At 45.0% G+C, this 27,538-nt stretch overlaps 1 protein-coding gene across 1 annotated transcript in view; it reads left to right on the forward strand.

The window, feature by feature from the left end:
- Positions 1-516: 516 nt before the first annotated feature.
- CEACAM20 (CEA cell adhesion molecule 20) overlaps positions 517-27,538 on the forward strand; it is a 34,294-nt gene continuing 7,272 nt past the window's right edge. The window contains 13 exon segments of the mRNA XM_014550899.2: positions 517-1,795; positions 5,125-5,207; positions 5,329-5,546; positions 6,593-6,780; positions 6,914-7,087; positions 7,169-8,200; positions 18,522-19,949; positions 22,230-22,307; positions 22,912-23,069; positions 23,071-23,191; positions 23,638-23,931; positions 25,164-25,442; positions 26,746-27,024. Coding sequence (XP_014406385.2) covers positions 19,898-19,949; positions 22,230-22,307; positions 22,912-23,069; positions 23,071-23,191; positions 23,638-23,931; positions 25,164-25,442; positions 26,746-27,024 — 1,261 coding nt within the window. The 5' untranslated portion in view covers positions 517-1,795; positions 5,125-5,207; positions 5,329-5,546; ... (2 more) ...; positions 7,169-8,200; positions 18,522-19,897.

The raw sequence follows: 27,538 nt of genomic DNA on the forward strand, positions 1-27,538 counted from the left end.
CATTTCACTCAGGACAATGGTTTTGAAATTCAGCCCTTTTATTTCACCCCTTTTTATTGCCAATTAGAGTTGACCCTTGAACAGCTTGGGTTTGAACTGCATGGGTCTACTTCTACGTGGATTTTTTCAATAAACATACAAGAATATATGTGTAGAACGTCGCATGCCATTCTTATTTTGAAGTGCCTATCCTTACATAGGCATAAGGTGAATGATACTTAATATAAAATCAATGTGTTAGTTTTCTTACTGTTTTATGACTTTGCTTTCAAAGAATTGCATTACTGTGGAGTATGCCCTCCTCCCTCCCTCCCTTCCCGCCCCCCCAACCCATAATTGGAGAAACTGTGTCAGTCTATACTCACAGGTAAGTGATTTTTTTTTAAATGTGATGTTTCCAATACTGTATAGACTTGTATGCCATACACATTTATAGGCCAGGCTACCATGACACAATTATACTGGTTGCACTAGGCTACCTACCATAAAGCAGTCTTATTACTGCTGCTTCATTATCAGTGCATGGGTTGTTGTGGTTGTAAACAAGAAAGAATTTGTTTTGCACGTTATCTTTTCATTTTTGATGTTGAGTGTTGGTAATACGTATATAACATCTACAGTGTTTTGTATCACGTATTTGGGTAGGTACTTGCAGATGGTTCGTCTTGTAAATAGTGCAAACTTATGTACTGATAAATACAGGACAGTATTGTAAAAGGATTTTTTCTCTCTTCTGATTTTCTTACTAACACTTTCTTTAGCTTACTTTATTGTAAGAATACAGTATAATACATCTACTGTAGAGAATATGTGTTGGTCAAACTGTTTATGTTATCAGTGAGGCTTCCAGTCAACAGTAGGCTCTTAGTAGTTAAGTTTTGGGGGAGCCAGTTATATGTGGATTTTCGACTGCACAGGGGGTCTGTGCCTCTAGTCCCCACGTTGTTTGAGGGGCAGCTGTATTCCGCTATGCGGATGTACAGTGTACAGCTCACTTATCCCCTCATCAGTATTTGAAAGTCTCCCCAGGTTTTTCCAATGGATGAACAATATTAAGAAGCCTTGCTTTGAGCTTCAGGCTTTTAATATATAAGCCTACAATCCTGTAAACTCATGGTCTTCTAAATGTGATCCTGCCAACTTCACCTACTGAGTGTGAGAGAGACAGAGATGAGTGATGGGATCACGCCGTGCCTCCCACAGGGTGATTCTCCCAGCCAGTGTGCCTGCCTGGTGGTTTGGGGATCCCAATGAGGAGGCTACAGCCATGTCTTTGCCCCTGCTGTTCCCTTAGCCTGAAGCACCCTTCCCACTTTCTCCAAGTGTCTAAAGGATACGGACTGGTTGCTGCTCTCAGCGTCCAATTCCTCCCCCTGGATTGCTGGTCAGAACCCTAACAAGTATGGCCAAGGGACTAGTTAGTTCGGATAGTTCAGGATGTGCTGCCTGGGTCAGGGTGCCCTCTGCTCTTCTCTCAGCGGCTCAGAGCCCTCCTCCAGCTGGTCTCCCTATCCCTCCAGCTCCAGTCCATCCTCCACTTGCCACCAAATTCTTGTTGCTTGGCTGTGACCCTGTCACTTGGGCTGTAAGAGGAATTGTTATTATTCCACCCCCTCCTGCCCCACCCTGCCATTCTCTTCTCTTGAAGCTGATGCCAGTGGGGTGAGGATACACCCCCTCAATCTGGTTCTTATACCCCTTCTTCTTACCCCATGAGGATGTAGACCAAGATGCCACTGCCCTGCATAACTCTGTTGGATGTGCTCCAGGTGAATGATGCCTCCTGGTGGTGAAGGTGTGTATGTTGGGTGAGAACAATGGTATGATGGGTGTTTGTCCAGACAGGGGTAGGGGGGTTGGGTCTTCCATCTCTGGGGGTTACAGGAGTCCAGGGCCCCACTCCATTTACAGCTTCTGGGAACCACAGGAAAGCACTCACTGTGGCTGCCTCATGGGAAATTTGAGTTACTGATTAGCATCGGCTCCCAGCTGGGCAGGCAGGGACCTTGCCCTGGGTGAGGCTGGGATGGTTTCCTCTCTTGATAAGAAGGGACAGAGCTGGGCTCTAGCAGGAGATCAACAGCTCCTTGGCCTTATGCCTGCTCCCCAGGCTACCACCTGCCCTAGGTGAGCTACATCCACTGGCCCACTGATGAGTTTCTTTTTGGTGCAACCAGTTCTCTGAATACCTGTCAGGAAACTTCTCAGTTTAGAGAGCCTCTAAACTGGCTGAGGGTTCGGGATGCCTTCCATCTCTGCAGAAGAATAAGATTTTGGAAGAGATTCCCCTGGTATCCATGCCCCTTTCTTCCTTGGTAATACAAACATTGATTTTTAAATGGACAGATTGGCCCACCAAAAATTGTATTGTCTATGTTCCCCTCACCTAAGTGTTGCCATGTGACTACATTTTGGCCAATAGATAAATAGATTTGTTATCTGGGACTTCCAGGGATTGGCCTTAAAGAGCATTTTTTTTAAAACCCCTTCTTTCTTTGCACTACTGACTGGAATGTGGATATGATGGCTGGAGCTCCAGCAGCCATCTTGGATCACAAGTTATACTAAAGATGACAGAGCAATAATATGAAAGGAGGCTAAGTCCATGATTATGAAGCTGCCACATTAGCCCTGGGTGCCCTACCTCCAGATTCTGTTTATGTAAAAGCAAATTAAACTTTCAACTTATTTGGGTCATTTGATTTTGGGGTTTTCTGTTCCTTGCACCGGAACCTAGTCTTGACAAAATGCTCTCTCATGGAGGAGAAATCCAGGGTGCATCCTGTCAAGGCAGGAGTATTTCTTGAAATTCTTCTGGGTTTTCATGGCAGGAACCCAACTTGAAGTAGTTTAAGGAAGAAGGGAAATGTGCTGTAAGGGAATTTCAAGACAGTTGTGGAGCTGTGTCTCTAGGACACCTAGAACCATAGGCTCAAACCCTCAAAGGGATTTCTTCCTCTCTCTTTCATATCTGCCTCCCTCTGTGCCCTGGGTTTGCTCCTATCTCTTCTTACAGCCTGGCTTTCTCCACAGAGGCCAGAACATAGCTACTCATAGTCCCCAAGCTCTCCTCTCACAGTTTTGGCCACTGAGAGGGAGACAGATTCCCTCAAGCTCCCCTGACTTAGAATCCACAGTGAGCACAGATGCAGTTCCTTGTTTCAGCAGGGCCAGTGGTGTGCTGGAGGGGTGCTGACCCGAAGGCTCTGACCACTGGGAGGGTCCGAGCTTTCCCGCCTCTCAGCCTCCCAAGCCACACCCACTGTGACTTCCAGGATTTATCTCCCCCAAACCCCATTCTGTTTTGCCCGTTTCCCTTGTCCTGATTGTCCCAACTGGAAAAATCACTCAGTCACTAAAATCATTTTGGGCTTGATAAATAAATTGAACAATGTGAGGAAATGTTGGTGACATAATATGGACTGAAATAAAAGGGTGATAAAACCTTTCTGAAATCACTGAGCTCAGATTCTCAGTAAGATTCCATGATCTGAATTGAAATAAGGGTGGAGGATGGAGCCTGACCTGTGGGTGGTATAGCCCAGAGGTTGAGGGTGGGTGCCAGTCCTGCCTTCACCACCAGCCAGCTGTGAGCTCTCGATCTTTCTACCCACAGTTTCCCTACGTGTAAAAAGGCGGTAATGATAGAATCTACCTCTAGGGTCGTTAGAAATTAACAGTCCTTGGGTGGTGCCCCGTGGGCGGTGAGTGCTCAGTTCAGGAAGCTTCTGGGGCACAGCAGTCAAAGTATCAACACTTCCGCAGCATCACACCTGTCTTCTGGGTTCGAATCCCAGGCTCTCCACTTGCTGGTTGGTGGCTATGGCTTTGAGCAAAGCACCTGTTTGCATCTCCATTTTCCCCTTTGAGAGAAGGAAAGCGCATTGTGAGGGTGTGTTGCCAGTTAGACAGTGTTAGTGCTTGCCGGATGTTAATTAGCAGGGTTCTTAGTGCCACTCCTGCCAGCTGGGTTGAGCTGTTGAATATTCGGGAATACCCGCTAGTTGTTAAGCTACTAGAAGCTTAAAATTGGCCATGGTGGGAGTATGTGCGTCACAGAAATTGACAAGCATGACAAATCAGGGCTTTTATTCCACCAGAGAACTAGTTTACCAGCACACCATTGTCCCCTGCTCCGTGTTTCCCGAACACCCTTCTCTTGTGCCCACCTCCCTGCCGAGACCCCGAACAATCCATTCAGTTGTCTCCTGCAAGTTGCCATGTACAGACCCACAGGCTCCTCAAGCCCCATGCGGGAACTTGACTTTGTTACCTACCTCCATTCTGCCCTGCCCCCAGCACCTCCATGGAGACTGCATCACTGCTATTCACCTCGTCACCCTCAGCCCTCCCACATTTTGGAGTCACCCCCAGCTCCCCTCTGTCTCTCACACCCCCGTCCAATAGGTCACCAAGTCCTATTAGCTCTTCCTCCAGAATATTTCTCGTATCTCTGTTACCGAGTCCAAGCTTGTTCTGCTCCATGCATGACAGGCCAATAAATCGGGAGATGAGGTGTTGGGGCAAGGAATAACGACTTTATTCAGAAAGTGGGCAGACCGAGAAGATGGCAGACTAACCATCTTGATATTGATGGACATTTAGGTTGCTTCCATGTCTTGGCTATTGTAAATAGAGCTGCCATGAACATTGGGGTGCGTGTATCTGTTTGAATTAGAGTTTCCTCTGGATATATACCCAGGAATGCATGCACAGTAATTACCTTGTGCTGGATGGCCAGGGTGCAAATCCCAGTGTCACCAGTTGGCTGTTCGATCTTGTAAAATTACTAATATCTTCATCCTAAGGTTGATGTGAGAATAAAGTGACTTAATCCATAAAGCTCTTAAGACTGTGCCAGGCACACAGGAAGCACTCAGTAACTGTTCACTTTCATTATCCAGGTTTAAGGCTGAGCTGGTCTGCAGACAACACCTCCACCCACCCAAGGGAGGCAGGCTTCTGGGTCCTGAACTTCTGCTTCTAAGTCCTGGGTGCCTTCTCCTCATGACCAGCTTACCTTAAATTCAGCCCCTCTGAAATGTGTTTGCATCTGTCAGAGTGCTGTAAAATTCCACATTACATTTAACGAACAGTGAAAACCAAATTTAATTTTTGTTCTAGAAAGAAAAGGTGCTTCAGCAAATTGCCTCAAGCGTCCATGAAGTCTTTGCCAAAGTGGGTAAAACAGAATGAGAGAGGCACAGGTGTGTAAATGAATCCTATCCTTCCAAAGAGGCTGCAGATTTAGGGGGGAAAAGGTTTATTGTTAACACAAAATTAAACCCAAGTGCCCTTCACATTGTTTTTTAAATGATAACTTTCCAGCGAGCCCTGCCAGCTGCACCTGCTTCTGCCCTTTCCTGGGAGTTCATTCCCAAGGGAGCTTCAGGGCTGGGGATCTCTTCAAACTGAGCGCCAGCGGTTGCGTTTATCCGCGTTTTCATCTAGAAGGGAGGCCCAGAGAGCTTTCTGCTGATTCTCCAAGGAATCTTTAAGCCTCCGCCGGAGACGAACAATCTCACTAAATTTGCCCCAACAATATGGTGTGAGATTCATGCTGGTAGTTGCCTTTGGGGAGGAGGGTGGGCGTGGTGACTGGGAGGGGCGCAGGGCCGACTCTGTCTCAGGCTCTAGCTCATGCCTACGTGGGTGCTGGCTTTGAGAATCTGAGCTGTCTGTTTAGGTCTGGCATACTTTCCCTCTAAATGCATGAGAAAGATTTTGGAGTATGTTAAAGTCAATGTGGCAGAATGTTAATAATTTGTGAAATCTAGGTAAAGGGATATAGAGGGTCATTTAACTGCTCTTACTTTGTAGGTAGGTTTGAAATTCTTCATAATTAAAATTGGGTAGGATTACAAAGAAGCAAACACACAGGCACTAAAACTAAAACCAAAAAGCTTTCCCGAAGAAACAGGCAGGAGTCAGACCACATTCTATATATACCCTTTTGTGTGTCTGTCTTGTTTCTGGCTCTCAGGCTCATTCACAAAACTTCCATCCTCCCCTTTCAGGAAATCATTAAATCTGTCCCCTTCCCCAATCATCACCACCTACATCCCCGCAAAGTCTTCCCAGCGCTGCCTGAGCCTGGGAGCTTCAGTTTCCTAGGGAGGAAAACCCAGTCATAGACTCCAGTCTCAGTCCAGTTCCCAGCTCTGCCACTTTCTAGGTCTGTGTGTTATCTGTTGCTGTGCAAACAAATTGCCCCCAAGTGTAATGGCTTAAATAAGATGCCTGAAGGAGAGGCATAGCTGGGTGTACCAGCCTGAGGGATCCTAAGCCAGAACCACCCCCACGGAGCCCTTCCTGCCTTCCTGACCCATAGATATTGAGAAAGAGAATAATGCAGTTGTTTCAAATTGCTCAAAGTTGGGGCAATTTGTTATGCAACAGTAGTAACTGGGGCACTAAACTGGGACACCTTGAAATAGGAAGGAGTATGTCCTGGGACACAGTGCATGTTGTGAGAGGGTTCAGCCAGGTCTCAGAAGAGAAAGGAAACAGGGAGACAGAGTCAGAATTTCATCGAAGCCCCACACGACCTTGTTTCTGTGTCTCTGCTTGCCTTTCTTCTCCTCTCCTACAGGTCGGCCTCACCTGTCTTTCGGCGCCCAGCATGGGGAAAGGAGGCTGTCTCCAGCTCCCGTTTTCATATCCTCTCTTTAAGAGGCTGAGCCAGAATCTCTTGGTTTCAGTCCCCAATTTCCTGGGAAAGAGAATCTTGTCAGCCAGTGCCAGTCTGGTGTCTAGACTGGGATTCTGAAGTTGCACAAGGTGTGTTTGCCGCTGCCCCAAGTGATGCTGGAATCCAGCCCCTCCTCTCCCTTCCAGGCTGGGCATCTGGTCCAAGGCTGGAGGTAGGGGCCCTGGGTGAGTTCGGGGTCCCCAGAAGCAACTCTTGTTTCAGATCCTCTTCAGTAATAAAAGGCCCTGAAGCCACCTTTTGTCCCAAGAGCTGTCTCAGATCAGTAATAAGAGAATGCTGCACCATTTTACCATGTGAAAACTCAGAATGGTACCAAGATTCTGGCTTCCTACCAGTGAAGATGGCTTCAGGCTGGGAAGCTGAGGACAGAACAAAGTAGGTGGGAAATTCTCTATTTTCTCTGCTTGGGTGTCTGAGTCCCTCCCTCCCTCCCTCCTCACCCCTCTCCCTCTGTAGGGCTGAGCCATGGAGGCACCTGGAAAGTTCTCAATGGGCAGGTCCAGGCGGGGCAGGTCCCGGCGCTGCTCTTCTCCCCTCAGTGGGGACTTTTGTGCGCTGCAGCTGTACCCAGGCATCCGGCACCAGATGTGGCAGGCATCCGTGTGCCTGCATCCATATTATAATCGCAAGGATAAACAGTGTGCCAGGCACTCTTCTGAGCACTTTACATGAGTGTCTCAGGCTGGGTTCTCTGGAAAGCAGACACCGAGACTGAGTTAACAGTGCAAGAGGCTTGGTTCGGAGACACACCTGTGACAGCAAAGGAGAGGGGGACATAGACTGCGTGTCAACCTGATGAAGTCCCAGCCATGCAGGGAGGATCTCCAGAGCCAAGATGGCCCTCCTGTCTGTATGTTCGTGCATTGTTCATCACAGCCCCAGCTGTAAATAATCCAAATGTCCATCACCAGGTCAATGGACAAATCATGGGCCCCCTACACAGTGGAAGACCACCCAGCCATGAAACAACGAAGCTCTTGATCCACGCAGCAACTTGGATGAATCTCAGATGCGTGAAGCTGAGCAGAAGAGTCTGGATACGAAAGACCACATGTCACCTGATTCCATTTCTATGAATTTTCTAGAAAAAGAGGCCTCAAAATGTCCAAGAATGGGTGGCACCAGCAGGCTTCAGGGAGAAGTGGTGTCTGGGGCTTAAAACCAGAGAGTCGGGCGCCCCCTGGTGGCTCATTTTCAGAGACATAAAGTCCAGGACCGGTAGCTACCATTTACTCCCCTTGGTGGAGAGAGCTTGGGGGTGAGAGGATAATTGTTATTCATAACAATAAACATTATATGTAACACGTATTATTATATGTTATATCCATACATAATATATATACATATGCACCAACAAGCCCGAAGCCATGCTGTGGGCCAGGCAGAGTTCCCACAGGAAGCAAAGTTACCATTATCCCTCCAGGGCATGAGAACAAGACGAGGAAACGGAAGGTTGGAGGGGCCACACGACTGGAGGTCGCACAGCCTGTGAGTGGGATGTGAAGTGGGATATTGAACTTGGTCTGTCTGAGTTCAAGGAAATGGAACGATGCTGCTCTGAGGGTGTGGGGGTGCTGGCTGCTTGGGTCCACGAGACCGAGTCCCATCCTGTCTTTGATTTGGAGGCAGCCTTCGGTCTTCTGACAACGAACCCCTCTCCACTTGAATGACTTCACACCGGGCTTTCCGTTGAGGCCAGCAGGGCATTGGCAGTGCGTCCACGTCCTCGGGGGCCCCATGCCCTGACTTGCTTTGTGTGCCTGTGGCTGGGGGCGGTTTGCTTCATTTAATTTGGTGTCTGGTGGGAGTTTCCTGCTGAGACCCTCGGGAGTGGTTTGCCCCCCTTCTCATGTGGCCTCCTGGGGCCTCCTATGTTCACTGTCCTTTGATACCTAGTTCATGTCTCATGGCCAAGGGGGTGAGGTGAGTGTGACCCACAACACAAAAGCTCACGGCTGTCTTTGGGGATCCCTTCCCTCAGAAGGCTCAAGCAGCCTTGGCAGGCCCTAAGAGCTGGGGGGCTATGCCTTTGGCCACCCCAGCTGGATGTGACCACTCTCCTCCATGACTTCAGAATTCTTACTGAACCAAACTTGGGTCTGTTAACCTATGTGGTCTCCATCATTCCATCGGAGGAGTGACAAAGCATTTGCAGCCATTTTAATATCCTAACAACCTCATGCTGGACATAGTCATAATCTCCGCTTATCAGATGAGGAAATGGAGGCTCAGGGAGGTCTAGTCATTTGCCCAAGATCACTCAGCTAGAAAGCAGTGAGCCAGGATCCCAACCCAGAGCCCGTACGCTGAAGCATTGCCAGTTTGCTCTCTGAATCAGTGTGTTCAGAGCCTTCTGCTTCCACAAGCCAGGCTGTTGGCACCTCTTACCTTGTTTATTCCTTCCCTCCTAACCTAGATGTGGCCACGTGCCGATCACACATGATTCTGGTGTCAGTTCAGACCGACCTCAATTCCATGTGTATTTTCGGAGAACTCACACTACAGAATAAAGATGTAAGGGCTAATGGCATATAATACAGAGATGAATCACCGATTCCAGACAGCAGAGTAACTGAAGCAGACAGAACAAGAAGTAAAAATAAGCTTGATATCCTCTTAGTAGAGAGAAGAGGAGTGTGGAAGTAGGAAGCCCCAGGAACACATTATAAAGATGACCTCACCTTTGGGGTGATCAAAACCACTCCTCCACCAGGCTCGTCCCCCCAAACTGGACCCCACTATTACATTTTTTATATATATATATATATATATTGAAGTATAGTCAGTTTACAATGTGTCAGTTTCTGGTGTACAGCACAATGCTTCAGGTCATATATGAACATACATATATTTATTTTCATATTGCTTTTCAGAATAAGTTCCTTCATGATATTGAATATAGTTCCCTGTGCTATACAGTATGAACTTGTTGTTAACCTATTTTATATATATTAGTTAGTATCTGTAAATCTCGAACTCTCAGTTTATCCCTTCCCACCCTCTTCCTCCCCTGGTAACCATAGGTTTGTTTTCTGTGTCTGTAAGTCTGTTTCTGTTTTGTAAATAAGTTTGTTTATCTTTTTTTTTTCAGATTCCACATATAAGTGGTATCATGATATTTTTCTTTCTCTTTCTGTTTTACTTCACTTAGAATGACAATCTCCATGTCCATCCATGTTGCTGCAAATGGCATTATTTTATTAATTTTTTAAACATTTTTTATTCAGTTATAGTCATTTTACAATGTTGTGCCAAATTCCAGTGTAGAGCACAATTTTTTAGTTATACATGAACATACATATATTCATTGTCACTTTTTTTTTTCGCTGTGAGCTACCACAAGATCTTGTACATATTTCCCTATGCTATACAGTATAATCTTGTTTATCTAGTCTACATTTTGAAATCCCAGTCTGTCCCTTTCCACCCCCTACCTCCTTGGAAACCACAAGTTTGTATTCTATGTCTATGAGTCTGTTTCTGTTTTGTATTAATGGTCTTTTTTTTTTTTTTTTTTTTTTTTTTTTTTAGATTCCACATATGAGGGATCTCTTATGGCATTTTTCTTTCTCTTTCTGGCTTACTTCACTTAGAATGACATTCTCCAGGAACATCCATGTTGCTGCAAATGGCATTATGTTGTCGATTTTTATGGCTGAATAGTATTCCATTGTATAAATACACCACACCTTCTTTATCCAGTCATCTATTGATGGACATTTAGGCTGTTTCCATGTCTTGGCTATTGTAAATAGTGCTGCTATGAACATTGGGGTGCAGGTGTCTTTTTGAAGTAGGGTTCCTTCTGGATATATGCCCAGGAGCAGGATTCCTGGGTCAATTAGTTTATTACTTTTTATGGCTGAGTAGTATTCCATTGTATAAATATACCACAACTTCTTTATCCATTCATCTGTCGATGGACATCTAGGTTGTTTCCATGTCTTGGCTATTGTATATAGTGTTGCTAGGAACACTGGGGTGCATGTACATTCTTGAATTAAGGTTCCCTCTGGATGTATGCCCAGAAGCGGGACTGCTGAATCATATGGTAAGTCAACCTCTGGTCTTTTGAGGAATCTCCATATTGTTTTCCATAATGGCTGCACCAAACTACATTCCCACCAACAATGTAGGAGGGTTCCCTTTTCTCCACACCCTCTCCAGCATTTATCATTTGTGGACTTTTGAATGATGGCCATTCTGACTGGTGTGAGGTGATACCTCACTGCAGTTTTGATTTGCATTTTTCTGATAATTAGCAATATTGAGCGTTTTTCAGTTGCCTATTGGCCTTTTGTATGTCTTCATTGGAGAATTGCTTGTTTAGGTCTTCTGCCCATTTTTGGATTGAGTTGTTTGCTAAAGATATATTCAGGATGTTGTTCATATCCTGTTTCTGTCATGGATCAACCGTTTCTGGGGGGAGTCCTGGTTCCTTTCAGTAGGGAATGGTATTAGAAGCCAAGATCAGTGTGTACTCATTACTACTGGGATGTCTGTTTTTTAGGACCTTTCAGTGACCAGAGCTGGGGAATATATACACAGACACACACATACATCCACATATACACACCTATGCACGGACATTATATGAAAGTACATTTATGCATCATATACACATAATTATGCATATTTTCAAAATCATGAGTTTACACCAATGCTGCAAATTCCAGGTTCTCTCTTACTTTCCCCTGTTCCATTTTTGTATGTCTCTTCTTCCACAGTGAGGACACTGGCTCCCAACAACATTAACACATTCACTTATTTGCTTAATATATTTTTTTCATTATAATACATCTAAAATATTTCTGAATTGCTTCGCCTATACCACTACAAAAAATATCCTACTAAAAAGAGTTCAGAAATTATTTGCAGTTCCCCTGCATATAGTCAAATAATACGTTTGCAAATTACTTGGGTTGTCCCTTCCCTGCCCTCCCTCCCTCCCTTTCCCCTCAGTATGATTTTAATGCTAATTTTAAATACAGTTAGGTTTATTTGCTTTAGTCAGCTTTTCAGTTTTATTTCTTCCTTTTCCAATTCTTATTGATTTAATTGAAATTCTTGAATCTGTAGAAGAGTAACATGATTCCAGAAGTTAAAACTACACATAAAGATATATGCAGATAGAAATGTCCCTCCCAAAGCTCTTCCACCCTGTGGGTACCAACTTCAGTGCCTTCTGATTTATCCTCCCTATGTTTTCTTTTCTTTCTTTTTTTTTTTTTTTTTGGTAAAAATAAGTAGATATTTGTATGTTTTCTTATTGTCTCTTTTCCCGTTATTTTTTGTTGTCTCTTTTTTCTTAAACAACAGATAGCATACTGTAAACGCTCTTTGTATTTTGCAGAATGTCTGGAAAGTGATCACACATTAGTTCATAGAACTCTTCCTCATTCTTTTTTAATAGGTGCATAGTACTCCTTTGTGTAGAGGTACCATAATTTATTCAGTCCTAAATGGTTGGGCATTTAGGTAGTTTCCAATATTTCACAATAGCAGACAATGTTGTAACAAATAACCTTGTGCACATGTATTTTCACATTGTTGAAAGTGTTTCTTCAGGCTTACTTCCCTAGGAGTGGGATTGCTAGTTGGAAAAGTTAATGCAAAATAATGTGTTGATGAGGATGTGGAGAAAAGAGAACCCTGTGCACTGTTGGTGGGAATGTAAACTGATGCATCAACTATGGAAAATAATATGGAGGGTCCTAAAAAAATAAAAGTAGAACTACCATATGATCCAGTCATTCTATTTCTGGGTACTTATCTGAAGAAAATAAAAACACTAACTCAAAAAGATATATGCACCCCATGTTCATTGCAGCATTATTTATAGTAGCCAAGATATGGAAACAACCTAAGTGTCCATAGATGGTTGAATGAATAAAGAAAATGTGATATAAATGGAATATTACTCAGCTATAAAAAAGAAGGAAATCTTGCCATTTGTGACAACATGGATAGACCTTGGGAGCATTACACTAAGTGAAATAAATCAGACAGAGAAAGACAAGCACTGTATGATCTCATTTACATGTAGAATCTAAAAAAATTTTTTTAAATGAGCTCAAAGATATAGAGAACAGATTGGTGATTGCTAGAGGTGAGGGTTGGAGGAGGGCAAAATGGGTGAAGAGGGTCAAAAGGTACAAAATTCCAGTTCTAAAATAAATAAGTCAGAGGGAAGTAATGTACAGCATCATGACTCTAATTAATAATACTGCATTGCATATTTGAAAGTTGCTAAGAAAATCGATCTAAAAGTTCTCATCACAAGGAAAAAAATTTGCAACTACGTGTGGTGATGGATGTTAACTAGACCTACTGTGGTGATCACTTCACAATATTTGCAAATATCGATCATTAGGTTGTACACCTGAAACTAATATGATGTTACAAGTCAATTATACTTCAATTTTAAAAAAAGCAAATGCACACATAGATTGTCAGATATTGCCAAATTCCCCAGCATGGCGATTATACCATTTTGCATTCTTACCAGCAGTGTCAGAGAGTGTCTGTTTCCTACACTTTCTGTCACAAATAATTGTTGCTTGTCCCACTGCTTAGAGGTCCCCAGCCAGAAGAAGCTCTGTCCTCCTCACTTTCTTGCACCTTCAAGGTCATTCTCCCAGGAATGTCTTAGGAGATGCCAACCTCCCCATCACTGATGGGGGAACATGTAGCAGCTGGGAAAGCATCTCACAACCCTGGAAGATTTTTTTAAATGATTATGACCAAAACAAACCCCACAGTAATAATGTTCCTTGTAGAAAATACTCGTATGCAAAAAAGAGAAAAATTGCATGTACTCTCACCCCAGGATAAACATTTATTAACATTTTGTTATATTTTCTTTAAGGTTTCATTTTTTTATTGAAGTGTAGTTGATTTACAATGTTGTGTTACTTTCTGGTGTACAGCACAGTGATTCAGTTATACATATAGATATTCTTTTTCATACTCTTTGTCCTTGTAGGTCATTACAAGATATTGACTATAGTTCCCTGTGCTATACAGTAGGACCTTGTTGTTTATCTGTTTTGTGAATAGTTGTGTGTATAAGTTAATCCCAAACTCTTAATTTATCCCTCTCTCCCTTTTTCCCTTTTGGTAACCATAGTTTGTTTTCTATGTCTGTGAGTTTATATTCTGTTTTGTAAATAAGTTCACTTGTATCTTTTTTTTAGATTCCATATATAAGTGATATCATATGATAATTTGTCTTTCTCTGACCTACTTCACTTAGTGTGATAATCTCCGGGTCTATCCATGTTGCTGCAAATGGCATTATTTCATTCTTTTTATGGGTGAGTAGTATTCCAGTGTGTGTGTGTGTGTGTGTGTGTGTGTAAGTGTATGTGTGTGTGTGTGTATATATATATATATATATATATACACATACACACATATATGGACATTTAGGTTGCTTCCATGTGTCAGCTATTGTAAATAGTGCTGCTGTGAACACTGTATGTTTTCGAATTAGTTTTCTCCAGATAGATGCCCAGGAGTAGGATTAATGAACAGAGTTCATTTTTAAAATTTTCTTTTCTTTTTCTTTCTTATTTTGAAATAATTATGGATTAGCAGGAAGTTGCAAAGATACAGTATCATTGAAAAATCTCATGTATGCTTCATTCCACTTCCTCCAATGGGTACATCTTACATAACCATAGTGCAGAAGCAGGAATGTTGTCGGTATGATGTGTACGTAGAATTCTGTTCCAATTTATCACATGGTCATGTAAACACTACTGAAATCAAGATACAGAACTATTCTATCACCACAAAAATCTCCCTGGCGCTCTTTACATTCACACTCACCTCTCTCTTTCCTACCACCCCTAACCCCTGGCTACCACCAATTTGTTCTCCATCCCTATAATTTTGTCATGTGACCTTTTGAGAGGGGCTTCCCCCGCCACTCAACTACAATGCCCTTGAGATCCAATCTAAGTAGCTACATTTCAATAGTTTATTCCTTTTGATTACTGGTAGTATTCCACATTATGAACATACCATAGTTTATTTAATCATTCACTTATTGAAGAATGTTTGGTGGTTTCTAGTTTTTGGCTATTACAAATAAGGCTGCCACAAACATTCATTTACAGGTTTTTATGTGAACATAAGTTTTCATTTCTCTGGGATAAATGTCCAAGAGTGTAATTGCTGGGTCATATGGTCAGCGTCTGTTCAGTGTTCTAAAGAAACTGCCAGACTGTTTTCCGGAATGGCTCTTTCCACAGTGTATGAGAGAGCCATTTTCACTACATCCTTGTCAACGTTTGTGTTTTTTTTAAACACTTTGTGGTATAATTTATGTACAGTAAACTACATATATTTCAGATGTACAGTTTGATGAATTTTGATAGCTGTAAACACCTATGAAACCACCACCACAATCAAGATACCTAACATTTCCATCACTCCCCAAGAGGTACAAATTTCAAACTCCCAGTTTATCTCTTCCCACCCCTTCACCCCCTGGTAACCATAAATCTATCCTCTAAGTCTATGAGTCTGTTTCTGTTTTGTAAATAAGTTCAATTGTCAACATTTGATATTGTCACTATTACTATTGTTACAGTTGCTATGTCTTCTTGGTGGATTAACTCTTCTATTATTACATAATTTCCCTTTCTATGTAACTATTACAAAAAAATTTTTAGTTGTAATAAGTGTGTAGAAATATTTCATCATGATCTTAATTTGCATTTCCTTATAGCTAATGATGTTGAATATCTTTTCACGAGCTTATTTGCCATTTACATATCCTTTCCAGTGAAATATCTCTTCATATCTTTTGGCCATTTTCTAATTAGATTGTTTGTTTTTTACTGTTGAGTTGTGAGATATTCATATTCTAGATACAAGTTCCTTGTCAGATATGTGGTTTGTAGATATTTTCTCTCAGTCTTTAGCTTGTCTTTTTATATTCTTAACAGGGTCTTTTGCAGAGAAACATTTCAACATTTTGATAAATTATCACTTTTTCTGTTATGATTGTTCTTTTGGTGTCATGTCTAAGAAAAGAACTCCTCACCAAGCCCTAAGATCATAAAGATTTTCTCCTGTTTTCTTCTAAAAGTTCTATAGTTTTATGTTTTATACTTAAGTCTGTGATCTATTTTGAGTTAATTTTTATATAAGGTTTAGGTCAAGATTCACTTTTTGCTCATGGATATCTAACTGCTCAAGCACGATTTCTTGAAAAAGAGATCCTATTGAATTTTGTGAAATGTTCTTTGTGCATCAATTGACATGATCATGTGATTTTTTTTTCCTCATTAGCCTGTTAACATGGTGGATTACATTGATTGATTTTCAAATATTGAACCAGTCTTGGATCCTTGGAATAAACCCCACTTGATCATGGTGTATAATTCCTTTTATATATTGCTAAAGTCTGTTTGTTAATATTTTGTTAAGAATTTTTGTGTCTGAATTCATGTGGGGGTACTGGTCTATAGTCCTTCCTGCCTGCCTGCCTTTCTTCTTTCCTTCCTTCCTTCCTTCCTCTCCTCTTCCCTCTCCTCCTCCTCCTTCCCATCTTTGCTTGGTTTTGGTATCAGGGTAATATTGGCCTCATGAAATGAATTGGGAATTATTTCCTCCTCTTCCCTTTTCTGGAAGAGATTGTGTAAAATTGTTGCTGATTCTTTAAATAGCTGGTAGAATTCTCATGTAAAGCCTTCTGGGCCTGGAGGTTTCTCTTTTGGGAGTTTTAAAATTACAAAATCAATTTCCTTAATTGTCATAAGGCCATTCAAATGGTCTATTTCATATTGGGTTGATGGTGGTAGTTTGTGCTTTTTGAGGAATTGCTTCCTTTCATCTAAATTGTCAAATTTATGTGTGTAGAGTGGTCTGTCCTATTTCCTTATCCTTTTGTGGTCAGCAGGGCCTGTGATGATATTCACTGTTTCTTTCCTAACATCGGTAGTTGGTGATTTTCTGATAAATTAGTAATCAGTGGTTTCCCTCTTTTGTGCTTTGTCAGTAATAGCAGGGGTTCATCAATTTTATTGATAACTTGGAAGGTTTTTGTTTCATTGATTTTCTCTATTGGACAATGTCACTGATTTCTGCCTCTTTATTACTTTCTTTCTTCTTCTTGATATGGGTTGTTTATTCTTTTACTAATTTCTTGAGGAGGGAGCTTAGACTCTCTGAGACTTCCCCTCTTGTCCTGTGAAGGGTTTAGCGCTTTAATTTCTCCCACAGCACTGTTCTAGCTGCTTCTCACAACCTTTGATGTGTTGTATTTTCATTCTCTTTCAGTTCCATGTGTTTTGGTCCCCTCTTCCTCGAGACTGCCTCTTTGATCCATGGCTTATTTAGAAGTGTGCTGTTTCGTTTCCATATGTTTGGAAAGTTTGCTATTATCTTAGATATTTCTTTGATTCCATGTGTGAGAGAACACACTCTATATGGTTTTCAATTTTTTTTTTGCATTTGTTGAAGTTTGTTTTTTGGCTCACGATATGGTATATCTTGGTAAATGTTCCATGAATGTTTGAAAAGAGTGTGTATTTTGCTCTTGTGGGATGGAGTGCTCTATAAATATCAACAAGATCTTGTTGGTTGATGATGGTATTGAGTTCTTCCATATTCTTGCTGATTTTCTGCCTGGGTGGTCTATCAGTTGTTGATGGTGTTGCTGAAGTATCCAAATCATAATTGTGGACTTATCCATTTCTCATTTCAGTTCTGTCAACTTATCCTTCACATACTTTGCAGCTCTGTTGTTTAGTGTGTACACATTTACAGTTGCTATGTCTTCTTGGTGGATTAACTCTTTTATTATTACATAATGTCCTTTTCTGTCCCTGGTAATTTTGTTTACTCTGAAGTCCATTTTATTTGCTATTTATACAGCCATTCTTCCTTTCTTTTTTTCCTTGTGATAAGATTTGCTCTTAGAATTTACTCTCTTAGCAACTTTCATGCATAACATACAACAGTGTTAATTATATTTATTGTGTTGTACTTTACATCTCTGGTACTTATTGTACCACTGGAAGTTTGTTCCTTACTCCTGCTTTCTTTTGAATAAAATGTGCATGATTATTTTACTTTTTGGTGGTGGGGAGGTAATTAGGTTTATTTATTTATTTTTAGAGGGGGCACTGGGGATCGAACCCAGGACCTCCTGCATGTTAAGCATGCAATCTACCACTTGAGCTACACCCTCCCCAACATTTGCATGTTATATCCTCCATCTTTTGGGTTTTTTTAATTGAAGTGCAGTCAGTTACAATGTACAGGACAATGTCCCAGCATGCATAGACACCAGAATCCCTGGCCTGAGTTAGGCAAGTCATCACACCTGTATAACACCTTGGTGTTTTGTTTTTTTTTTAAGAAAAACATTTTTTAAAGTATTTACATTTCTTTTTTTATGATTTCTTTTTTTAAGAGGCAGAGGTGATTAGGTTTATTTATTTATTTAAAAAAATTTAAATGGAGTTACTGGGAATTGAACCCAGGACCTCGTGCACACTAAGCATACACTCTACCACAGAGCTGTACTCTCCCAACTAAACTCTGGTGTTCTTAACTATAAGATGGAATGATATGATCGCTTACCCTACTGTACTTTTCATTTTTCCATAGCATGTATCACCTTCTAATATCCCACATCATTTACCTATTTATTATGTTTATTGTTTATTGTCTCTTTCCTTACCAGAGCAGAGATTTCTGTCTGTTTTGTCCCTAGCTGACTCCATAGAGCAGGGGCAGTAGGAGCTCAGGAAATGTGTGTTGAATGACTGAGTGTATACCTTCCTCACAGGGGCTACTGTGTTACAACACATGACAGTCACGACACCTAGTGGAGATTCCCATGTATCGAGCACCGTCTCTGTGCCGGGCACTGTTCCCAGCACTCTCTCCCACCGTTAACTCATTTGATCCTCACGACCATCTTGCGAGGGGAGACTGTTGTTCATCCCCAGTCGGCTGGTGAGAACCTACACACACACACACGTGACCTACCTCTCCCCAAAAACCGCAGCTGGGGCGTGGAGAAGTTGGACAGCAGCCTCCAAAGAGGCAAAACTGGCACCATCTCCATCTCATAGCAGAGGAAAGTGACCATGAGAGAGGAGAACTGACGTGCCCAACGCCACACAGTGAGCAAGTGGAGGAGCCAGGATTGAACCCCTCCCTGCAGTTTGGATCCAGAGCCAGTTTGCTCAGCCCATGCTTCATTGGAGCAGAAACTTGGTGACTGTCCATGGCTCGAATGAGACCCAAACAGTGGCAGCAATTCGAGGCAGCTGGGCGAGCTGAGATCTCTTTCCTTGGATGCCAAGCTGCCCCTCACACCCTAAGTAATCATTTTAGAGTTTTCTCAGCCTTCTCTTGAATTACATCCCACCTCCTCTGTTCCGGAGCCACTTGAATTTCCTTTGAAAAGGAGAGGAATTAACTCTCATATACTGAACCTTTTTTTATGTTCTCCAGGTTTCAGCGCAGATGTCCTCTCTTCCAGGAAGCCTTCCCTGCCCCTTCCTCCTAGCTTGAGTCAGGCACCCTCTGGGGGTTCTCGCAGCCCAGCTCACTCTGTGCCTCTATGACCAGGAATCTGTATCACAAGCATCATTTCAGCTTATTTAATATTTCCAGGCTGTTCACGGTGAACTCAGCACTGGGTCTGTCTTGTCATTTTTTTATTTTATTGTTATAGCTGTTAACTGTTACGATCACAGTTCCTGGTCCCTTTAACTCTAAACTTCTTGAATTGTCCCTCCCTGGCACCATGTCTCCCTGGCTGCTCCCTCATCCTGGCAGAATGGTGGGGAGGGAGGCTTGGGGTGAGAGGAGGCATAATTCCCAAGGGGATCCAGGGCCAAAGGGCAGGGCTTTCTTTCTCCTTTCTCACCTTGAAGGAAACCCCAGGGTTCCTGGGGCTGCTGTTCTCTGTGCAGAGGAGGGAGGAAAGTGAGCCCTGGGGTGAAGGGACGGAGGGGCAGCCAAAGTTCCTCCCATGCCACCACCCCTGTCTGTTCCGGGAGCTGCTGTCTGCTGTCGTTGAAGTCCCTGTCAGTTTGCAGCAAGCCAGAGGGGAAGAGAAGGGAGCCCTCACAGCCGGAGTGAGGACAGTGCCTGCGTGTGCAAGCCGGGGACACTGTCAGCTTGGTGCTCTGAAGTCAGGCGTCAGGATCCATGGGGTCCACTGACCTACAGCAGCCCCACTGGGCAGGAATCCTGCTCTCAGGTGAGTGCTCTGCTCCCCTCAGATGGGGTGGGCGGTGCGGGGGGGCTGTGTGTGCGTGCACCTGTGCACAAAAGACACAGGTAGAGACAGAGAGAAATACAGACAGAGACAAAAATAAACACAAATACAAAAGAGACTGACAATGGGAGACAGAGGCAGAGACCAGAGAAAACAACATACATATGGAGAGAAAGAGGAGGGGGCGGATCAGAACTAGCGAACCAGAGAGACCCAGAGAGAGACAGAGACAGAGTGAAAATAGCAGTAGAAACTGCACCAGAGGGAGGGAGAGACAGAGAGGAGACAGGGAGACAGAGGATAAAGAGGCAGCAAGAAAACTGTTCAAAGACACACAGAAATAGAGACTACAAGGTCCTACGTACAGCACAGGGAGCTGTATTCAATAGCTTGTAATAACCTGTCGTGTGTACATAGATCTGTGCTGTACACCAGCAACCAACACAACGTTGTAAATCAACTATACTTCAATTAAAAAAAAAAGATTCAAGGGGAGTCAGGGTGGGGAGAGACAGAGACCCAGAGCTGGAGCAGAACAGAGAGGCGGGAGTGAGACAAGCAGAGGGAGGAGGCACCAGCCCTGAGTGGCCAGCTCACGCACCAGGACGGGGCATGGAGGTGAAATTTATGCTTAAAGGGCATCTGAGGCCAAATGGGAGAAACTAGAATATTTTGAAAAGAAAGGCGTTTTGGAGGCAAAGACATGATCTTGCCATGTGTGGTGTGCAGCAGTGAGGCTCAGCCTGGCTTTGCTGTGTGGTCCTGAGACTGGTTCTTCCCTCTGGCCGGAGCTGCCTGGCTGAACCTGGCAGGCTACAGGGGCTCCTGGTCCTCCCCGGGGGGCTGACGTATCAGCCACAACGTGTGTGGGGGCTTCCTCCCGGGGGGGACGGGAGGCAGGAGGAAAAGGTCCAGGTGGAGGCTTCGCACAGAGAGAACTTTCCTGTCTTGGATGGACACAGTGGAGCCCAATGCTGATGCTTCCGCTCACCTTATTTCATTTATCCTACGACAGTAACGAGGCAGGCACTACTGTTATCCCCATTTTACAAATAAGGAAACTGAGACTCAGACAGAGGACATCACTGGCCCAAACAGAGAAGCTGGGATCCAAAACCCAGGGAGTCAGGCACACAGCCTGTGGGCTTCACCTCTAATAACATTGGAGATAGGGAAATACAAGCGCAGGAAATAATAACAAGAGTAATAGTAACAGTAACAATAATAAAAGTGACTGCCACTTACTGTGGAATGTCACATTTGTTGTCTCCTCAGTCCTCACTATAACCTAATGAAGTAAGTTCTGCTATTCTCCCCATTTTGCAGTTGAAGAAACTGAGGCTCACAAAGAGAAAGCCCCTTGCCCATGATAACAGGGAAAGTAAGAATCAGAGTCCATATTTGCTCCCAAATATCCTGAGTCCGAGCCCTTAACCACTGATTGAGCGGAGAATGAGGCAGTGCTTGGGCTAAAATCGGGTCATTGGTGGGGTGGAGTCCAACTTCTGTTAACTGGGCTGATGGGAGGGGCGGGGGGTGTCAAGGTCAGCTGCTGGGGTTGGGGTTCCCCCACCTACGCCCACCATCTCTTTGAGTCTCCATTAAACTGCGCACAGAACAGCCAAATGGAAACTCCTTCCGCCTGGTTCCCTTTTCTTGCCCCATGCAAGGGAGGTCTCTGCCCGAGAGCAAGTGTGAGGGAGTACCAAGGGTTAATTCCTCCCATCAAAGTTAATAGAAGTTCCCCTTTATCGGGGATTGGTTCTGTGCCCATCCCTGGACCAGAGGAATTGTAGGGTGTTGACAGCACAGTCTTCAGGAGCTGGCGGGCCAGATTCAGCTCTAACTTCTGACACTCACTGTATGGTCTTGGAAAGTGACTTCACCAATCTGAGCTGAGTTTACCTCTCTGTGGAATGGGGAGGCTGATCATGCATCTCCCACAGAGTGAGCATCATTGGAGAGAGCTCAGTGATCCTCAGGGGATCCAGTTAAAGCTTGCCAATATTCATTACCACCCACCACAATTCTAGGAGGCAGATGATATTGTTCCCATTTTACACCTGGGGAAATTGAGGCTCAGAGAAGATAAAAACAGGCCTCAAGCCACACAACCAGTAAGTAAGTAGTGGGTAGGAGTCAGGCTGCTAGGGGTGGAGTGTCATATCCATGACCTCAGACTTCCCTCCACTTATGAAGACCATAACTGGACACCCCCAACACACCTCTCCGTCCCTGAACGCCTCCTCTCTCCTCCTGCAGCCTCACTTTTGACCGTGTGGAGTCTGCCAGCCGCAGCCCAGCTCTCCCGTGGTGCCAGCCTGCTTAAGACCATCCAAAGTGAGAAGGATGTTGTTCCATCTGTGTTTGAGACTCCCCTGGTCACCTCACGCTCATGGCAGATTCAGAGATGTGGGCACAGAAAACAAGGCTGTCATTCTGATCTCTGTCTCCACACCTCAAGCACCCATCAGGGTTCTATGTCCAAAGTTCCAACTGGACAAACCTGATTGGCTCAGCCAGGGTCTGACAACAACTGGTCTGATCAGTGGTGTTGGGGGCAAGGGTAAAGGTGTGGATTGCAGCTGTCATGGCTGTGGGTGGGGAAGGTTCGCTAAGAAGTGGGTAGGAGGAACCTAACTGTCAACCCTGCTACAAGCTTGATTTCTTTGCAGCTGATGTTAATTGACCCATTGTCATGTCCCAGACCCTCTGTTTTATTTGTACAGTCCCACTTAAGGGGGCTTGGAGAAGGGAAGTGAGTTGCCCGAGATCACACCTAGAATGAGAAGTAGATCCAGCGTTTGAGCCCAGTCATTGAGCTCCAGGGTGTCTGCATACAGTTCCAACCCATCCCTGCTCCTCTGGGTCCCTCTGTGACTATGTCTTCCTGGGTCTTCCTTTATCGTTTCTCTGCCTCTGTCTCCCTCCCCCCTCCCCGAAGAACCACTGGCCAAGCCCACCATTTCAGTCAGCCAAGGCACTGCCATAGAGCAGAGGGAAATGGTGACCTTCTACTGTGACACCAAGGACGTCAACATTACCATCCACTGGGTCTCCAACAGTCTTCCCCTGGTGTTCCACGAGCGCACGTGGCTGTCCACAGGATCGCAAGAACCTCACCATCCTCACTGTCCAGCGCGAGGACGCTGGGACTTACCAATGTGAAGTTTGGGGTGTCCTCCAAGCCCAGAGCAGTGACCCCACCTTCTTGGCCGTGAGCTGTAAGTCCTTCTCCATTCTCCCCAGCCCCTCACTGATAGCCACTTCCTTGGTGATCTCATTCGGTCTCACAGATTTCAATACCATCCCAACGTGGGCTTGTCCACCCCTGAACTCCAGGCGCATACCTGTGCGGCGTCTTCTCCTTGGATTCTACTGGAACAACCAACTTGACATCCCTAAAACTGAGCTCTTTAACTTTCAGATGTTTGATCCAAAATATTGTCTGGGTAGGGGTGAGGAAAGAGCATTTGCTGGAATGCTTAGCTGTGTCTTCCCACCTACCCAGGGAAGACATTTAATCACCACCAGGCTCTTGCGTCTTCTCTGTAATGGTCCCAGAGTTTGGGTGGGGAGAAAAGTTAGTATTTGTTGACTCCCCAGGTTCGCCCTAAGAGAGCTGTTACTGAAGCTGTTGTTCCTGCTACCACTGTTCTTGTCCCCTCAGATGGTCCTGACCCCGTCAAAATCAAGCTGAAGTCTGGTGTGGCCAACAGGGAGGCGGTTGAGGTGATAGAAGGCTCCAACGCGACCTTCTCAGTGGAGACTCAGTCTCACCCACGCCCCACCTATTTATGGTTTCTCCCCAATGACTCTCTGCCCATCGGGAGCTTGTTCCACACCACGAGCACACTCACCATCCATGCCATGTCAAGGGAACACGAGGGCACATACAGGTGCCTGGTGTCCAACAGTGCCACCAACCTGTCCCGCATGGGGGTTCTGAACGTCCGAGTCCTGGGTGAGTCTCTTTCCCCTGTTCCTCTCCTTTGTTTCTCCGAGAATCAGAGCTACACTGATATCCTACAGTTTGAGGAGGCCAGTGGAGTGGGGAGTTCCCGTGTGGTGGGTGGCAGATCATGGTTCTGAGCACAGGGGAGGACCTGGGTCCTGGTGTGGCACGTCTTCCACAAGGATTTGCTGGCTCTCAGTGGAGTGTCTATAATGTGATTCTCTGGAAGTGGAGGAGGTGAATCTCTATACATACAAACAGTAACACCACATTCAAACATCCCATCCTCACCTAGAGACACACACACAGGTGACAATCACACAGGAACAGCACACTCACGCATGTGCACCACAGACACACACACAACTCACACATAAGTGCACACAACACATGACAGTACAGAATACAACACAAACTCACACAAGACACATATCACATGCACACAACAGATATACACAATACGTGCAGCACACAGTACCTAACACAAACACACAACACATACACACACACCTACACCACGTACACACAATACACACACACATATGCATAGCACATAAACAGTACCCAGGACATACACACAAAACACAGACACACGTATCTCATGAATGCAACAAACAAGACCACAGACATGCAACATATCCTCCTATAAAAACATATACACACAAAACATAATATGTACAAAACAGACACACACAACACGGATACTCCACATCCTCACATACAACACAGAAAATGTGCTATGTATTCAACACCTCAACATGTGCACAATGACACAGAACACACACACAATGCATAAGCACACTACATGCCCAATACAGTGATATACACGCACAGTAAAACACATGCACATGACACACACACTACCACAGACACCAGCGTACTCAGCTACAGAGAATACATACACACACAATACGCACTTGCTCCCAAAGTCCCTGTGTTCACCACCCATACCTCACGGTCACAAAACATATACACACAACACACACAGATACAGCAGACACAAAACACACCCAAATACCACACGCTCTCCTTACACACAAAATTCATAACGCATTCACGTAATTGTCACACAAGACACACTCATACACAAAGGACTTAGATTTACCACCCTCACAGTACATTCAGATGCTAAGTGTGCACGCACGCACACACACATCCCTGGAAAATCCTGTAGGTTCCATATGTGCAGAAGACTGATGAAGGTCCCTGGGTCCCATCCTTGTGTCTCTGTGTGTTCCCAGAAAGACTGACCAAGCCTTGCATCACGCCCTCAAACCTGAGTCCTGTGGAGAACACCAGCCTGGTTGCCCTGACCTGTCAGACCACCCACAAGCAGGTTGGAGCCCAGTGGTTCCTGGGGGGTCAGCTCCTCCAGCCCAGTGAGCACCTGGTGCTGTCGGCTGACAACAGGACCCTGACCATCCACAGCCTCTGGCGAGACGACGCGGGGCCCTATGAGTGTGAGATCTGGAACTGGGGCTGCCGGGCGCGGAGCGACCCCCTCTGGCTGAACATCAGCTGTGAGTCACCAGCAGCCTGGACCTTCTCCCCTTCCCTTCCTCCTTCCCTTGCTTGAAGTTCTTCCTTCCATCCATTCACTCCATAATTATTGAATTCCTGCTCTGGGCCAGGCATGCTGGGCACCAGACAAGACAGCGCACCTGCCCTCATGGAGCTTACATTCTAGTGAGGCAGACAGACCATAAACAGTGAAGCAGGGGAGATACGTGGAGTGTCAGATGGGGCTGGAGGCAGCAAGGAAGACAGTCCAGGCTGGGAGGTTGGGAAGGTGTTGCAGTCCTGGCTGGGGTGGTCAGAGGTGGCCTCCTGGAGGAGGTGGTGTTTGTGCTGAAGGACCTGGGAGGGAGCCGTGCAGGTGGCCAAGGGAAGAGAGTTCCAGGGGAGGAAACAGCACATGAGGTGGGACTGTGCTTGGCATGTCAGAGGAATCCAAGGAGGCCAAGGTGACTGGAGAGGTGAATTATGGGGAGAGTAGAACAGAAGAGGTCGAGAGGGTGGGAGTGGACCACATAGGGTCCTGCGGGCCATGGTGAGGACACTGGGAGCCACAGAAGGCTCTGAGCAGAGGAAAGAGAGGATTAGACTTAGGTTTTCAGTGTCTCTCTGGCCTTTGTCTATGGAGTGGAAGCAGGGGAGAGAGAGGAATTTATAGAAAGAGTTTTATTTGTTTGGGTCCATGGAGAGGCAGGCCTCACAATGGGATTAAATGAGGTTATGCCTGCAAGGATTTTATTAAGGGAATACTCCTGTGCAGAAAAAGTAGGGAGAGAGCCTCGAAAGGCAGGGAGAGCCATCAGACTGAGATGCAAGTCTGACTTGGAGTGAGGGAGAAAGGGAGAGAGGGTTGGGCGGGCGTGTGTAGAACACCATGGAGTCTAAGGAACATCAAGACTGTCAGGGATCCCATGTCTCCCAGGAGGGGATCTCCCTTAGTTTCTCCAGCACACTCCGGTATTGGCAGGGTGTAGCCTGTGAGAAAGTTATGGATGCGTTTTCGGGTCCTGTAGCGCTGCCCTTGGTCAATTACACTCTTACCACTGGAGATCTTTGAGGCGCCCTCTGGTGGTGGTGATCACAATTACCCATCAAGAGATGATGGGGTTGAGCCAGGGTGGCAGCTGGGGGTGAAGAGATGGGGTCGGGTGATGAGATGGGGTCGGGCCGTAAATACATTTTAAATATCAGATTCACAGGATTTGCTTCTAATTGGCATGAAGCCAAAGAGAAATGGGAATGGAACAGGGTGGAATAGGACATCTTGCCAGTGGAGGATGGGTGCATAATGTTTGGCTCTGCATGCAGATGGCCCTGATCGAGTGGATATCACCAGGGGGTCAGCGTCCCAGGTGGTCAACATCATCAAGGCGGAGCTCAACTCCAGCCTGACCCTGCAGTGTCAGGCTGACTCCCAGCCGGATGCTGAGTTTCACTGGACCTCTGCACACTCCACCACTGTGTGTACGGGCGAGCAGCTGATAATCGAGGCCCTGACCTGGGAGCACCACGGGATCTACAACTGCATAGCTTTTAACTCTCTGACCCACCTGGCCCGCTCCACCTCTGTCCTGATCAGAGTGATAGGTGAGTCCTTCTGGTGCACCTTCTCCTTGGGGCCAAGTGACTTTTCCTAATGCTGGCCTCAGCCGTCTAGTCTTCCCTTACCATGGGCTGGGGTGTGGCAATGACAGTCCTGCATGGACAGGTTCCTAATCCGGAGCTGTTGAATCCCAACTGCTCACACTCAGGCGCTAGAATCTCTATTTCCTAACTGTGCGCCCTGGCACACTCCAGGCTGCTGTGAGCCTCAGTTTTCCTACCCATAAATGGGGTTTGTGATGCCTACCTTTCAGTTTAGAAGTACAATGAGTCAGGGAGATAACCAATGAGAGAAGGGGTGAGCTGATAAGGAAAGTCAGGAATCATATTATTCACAACCTGGATGTGACTGGCAGCGAACTACTATGTTTCTGTCTTGAGTCCTTGAGGGGGCAACACAGTGTTGCTGTTAGCCAGTCACTGTTCACGTTCTGGCTCCAGTGCTGTGTGACTTTGGGCATGCTACTTAACCTCTCTGGGCCTCAACTGCTTGTCTGTA

Source organism: Camelus ferus, chromosome 9 (genome assembly GCF_009834535.1).
Source record: "Camelus ferus isolate YT-003-E chromosome 9, BCGSAC_Cfer_1.0, whole genome shotgun sequence".
NCBI classification, from domain to species: Eukaryota; Metazoa; Chordata; class Mammalia; order Artiodactyla; family Camelidae; genus Camelus; species Camelus ferus.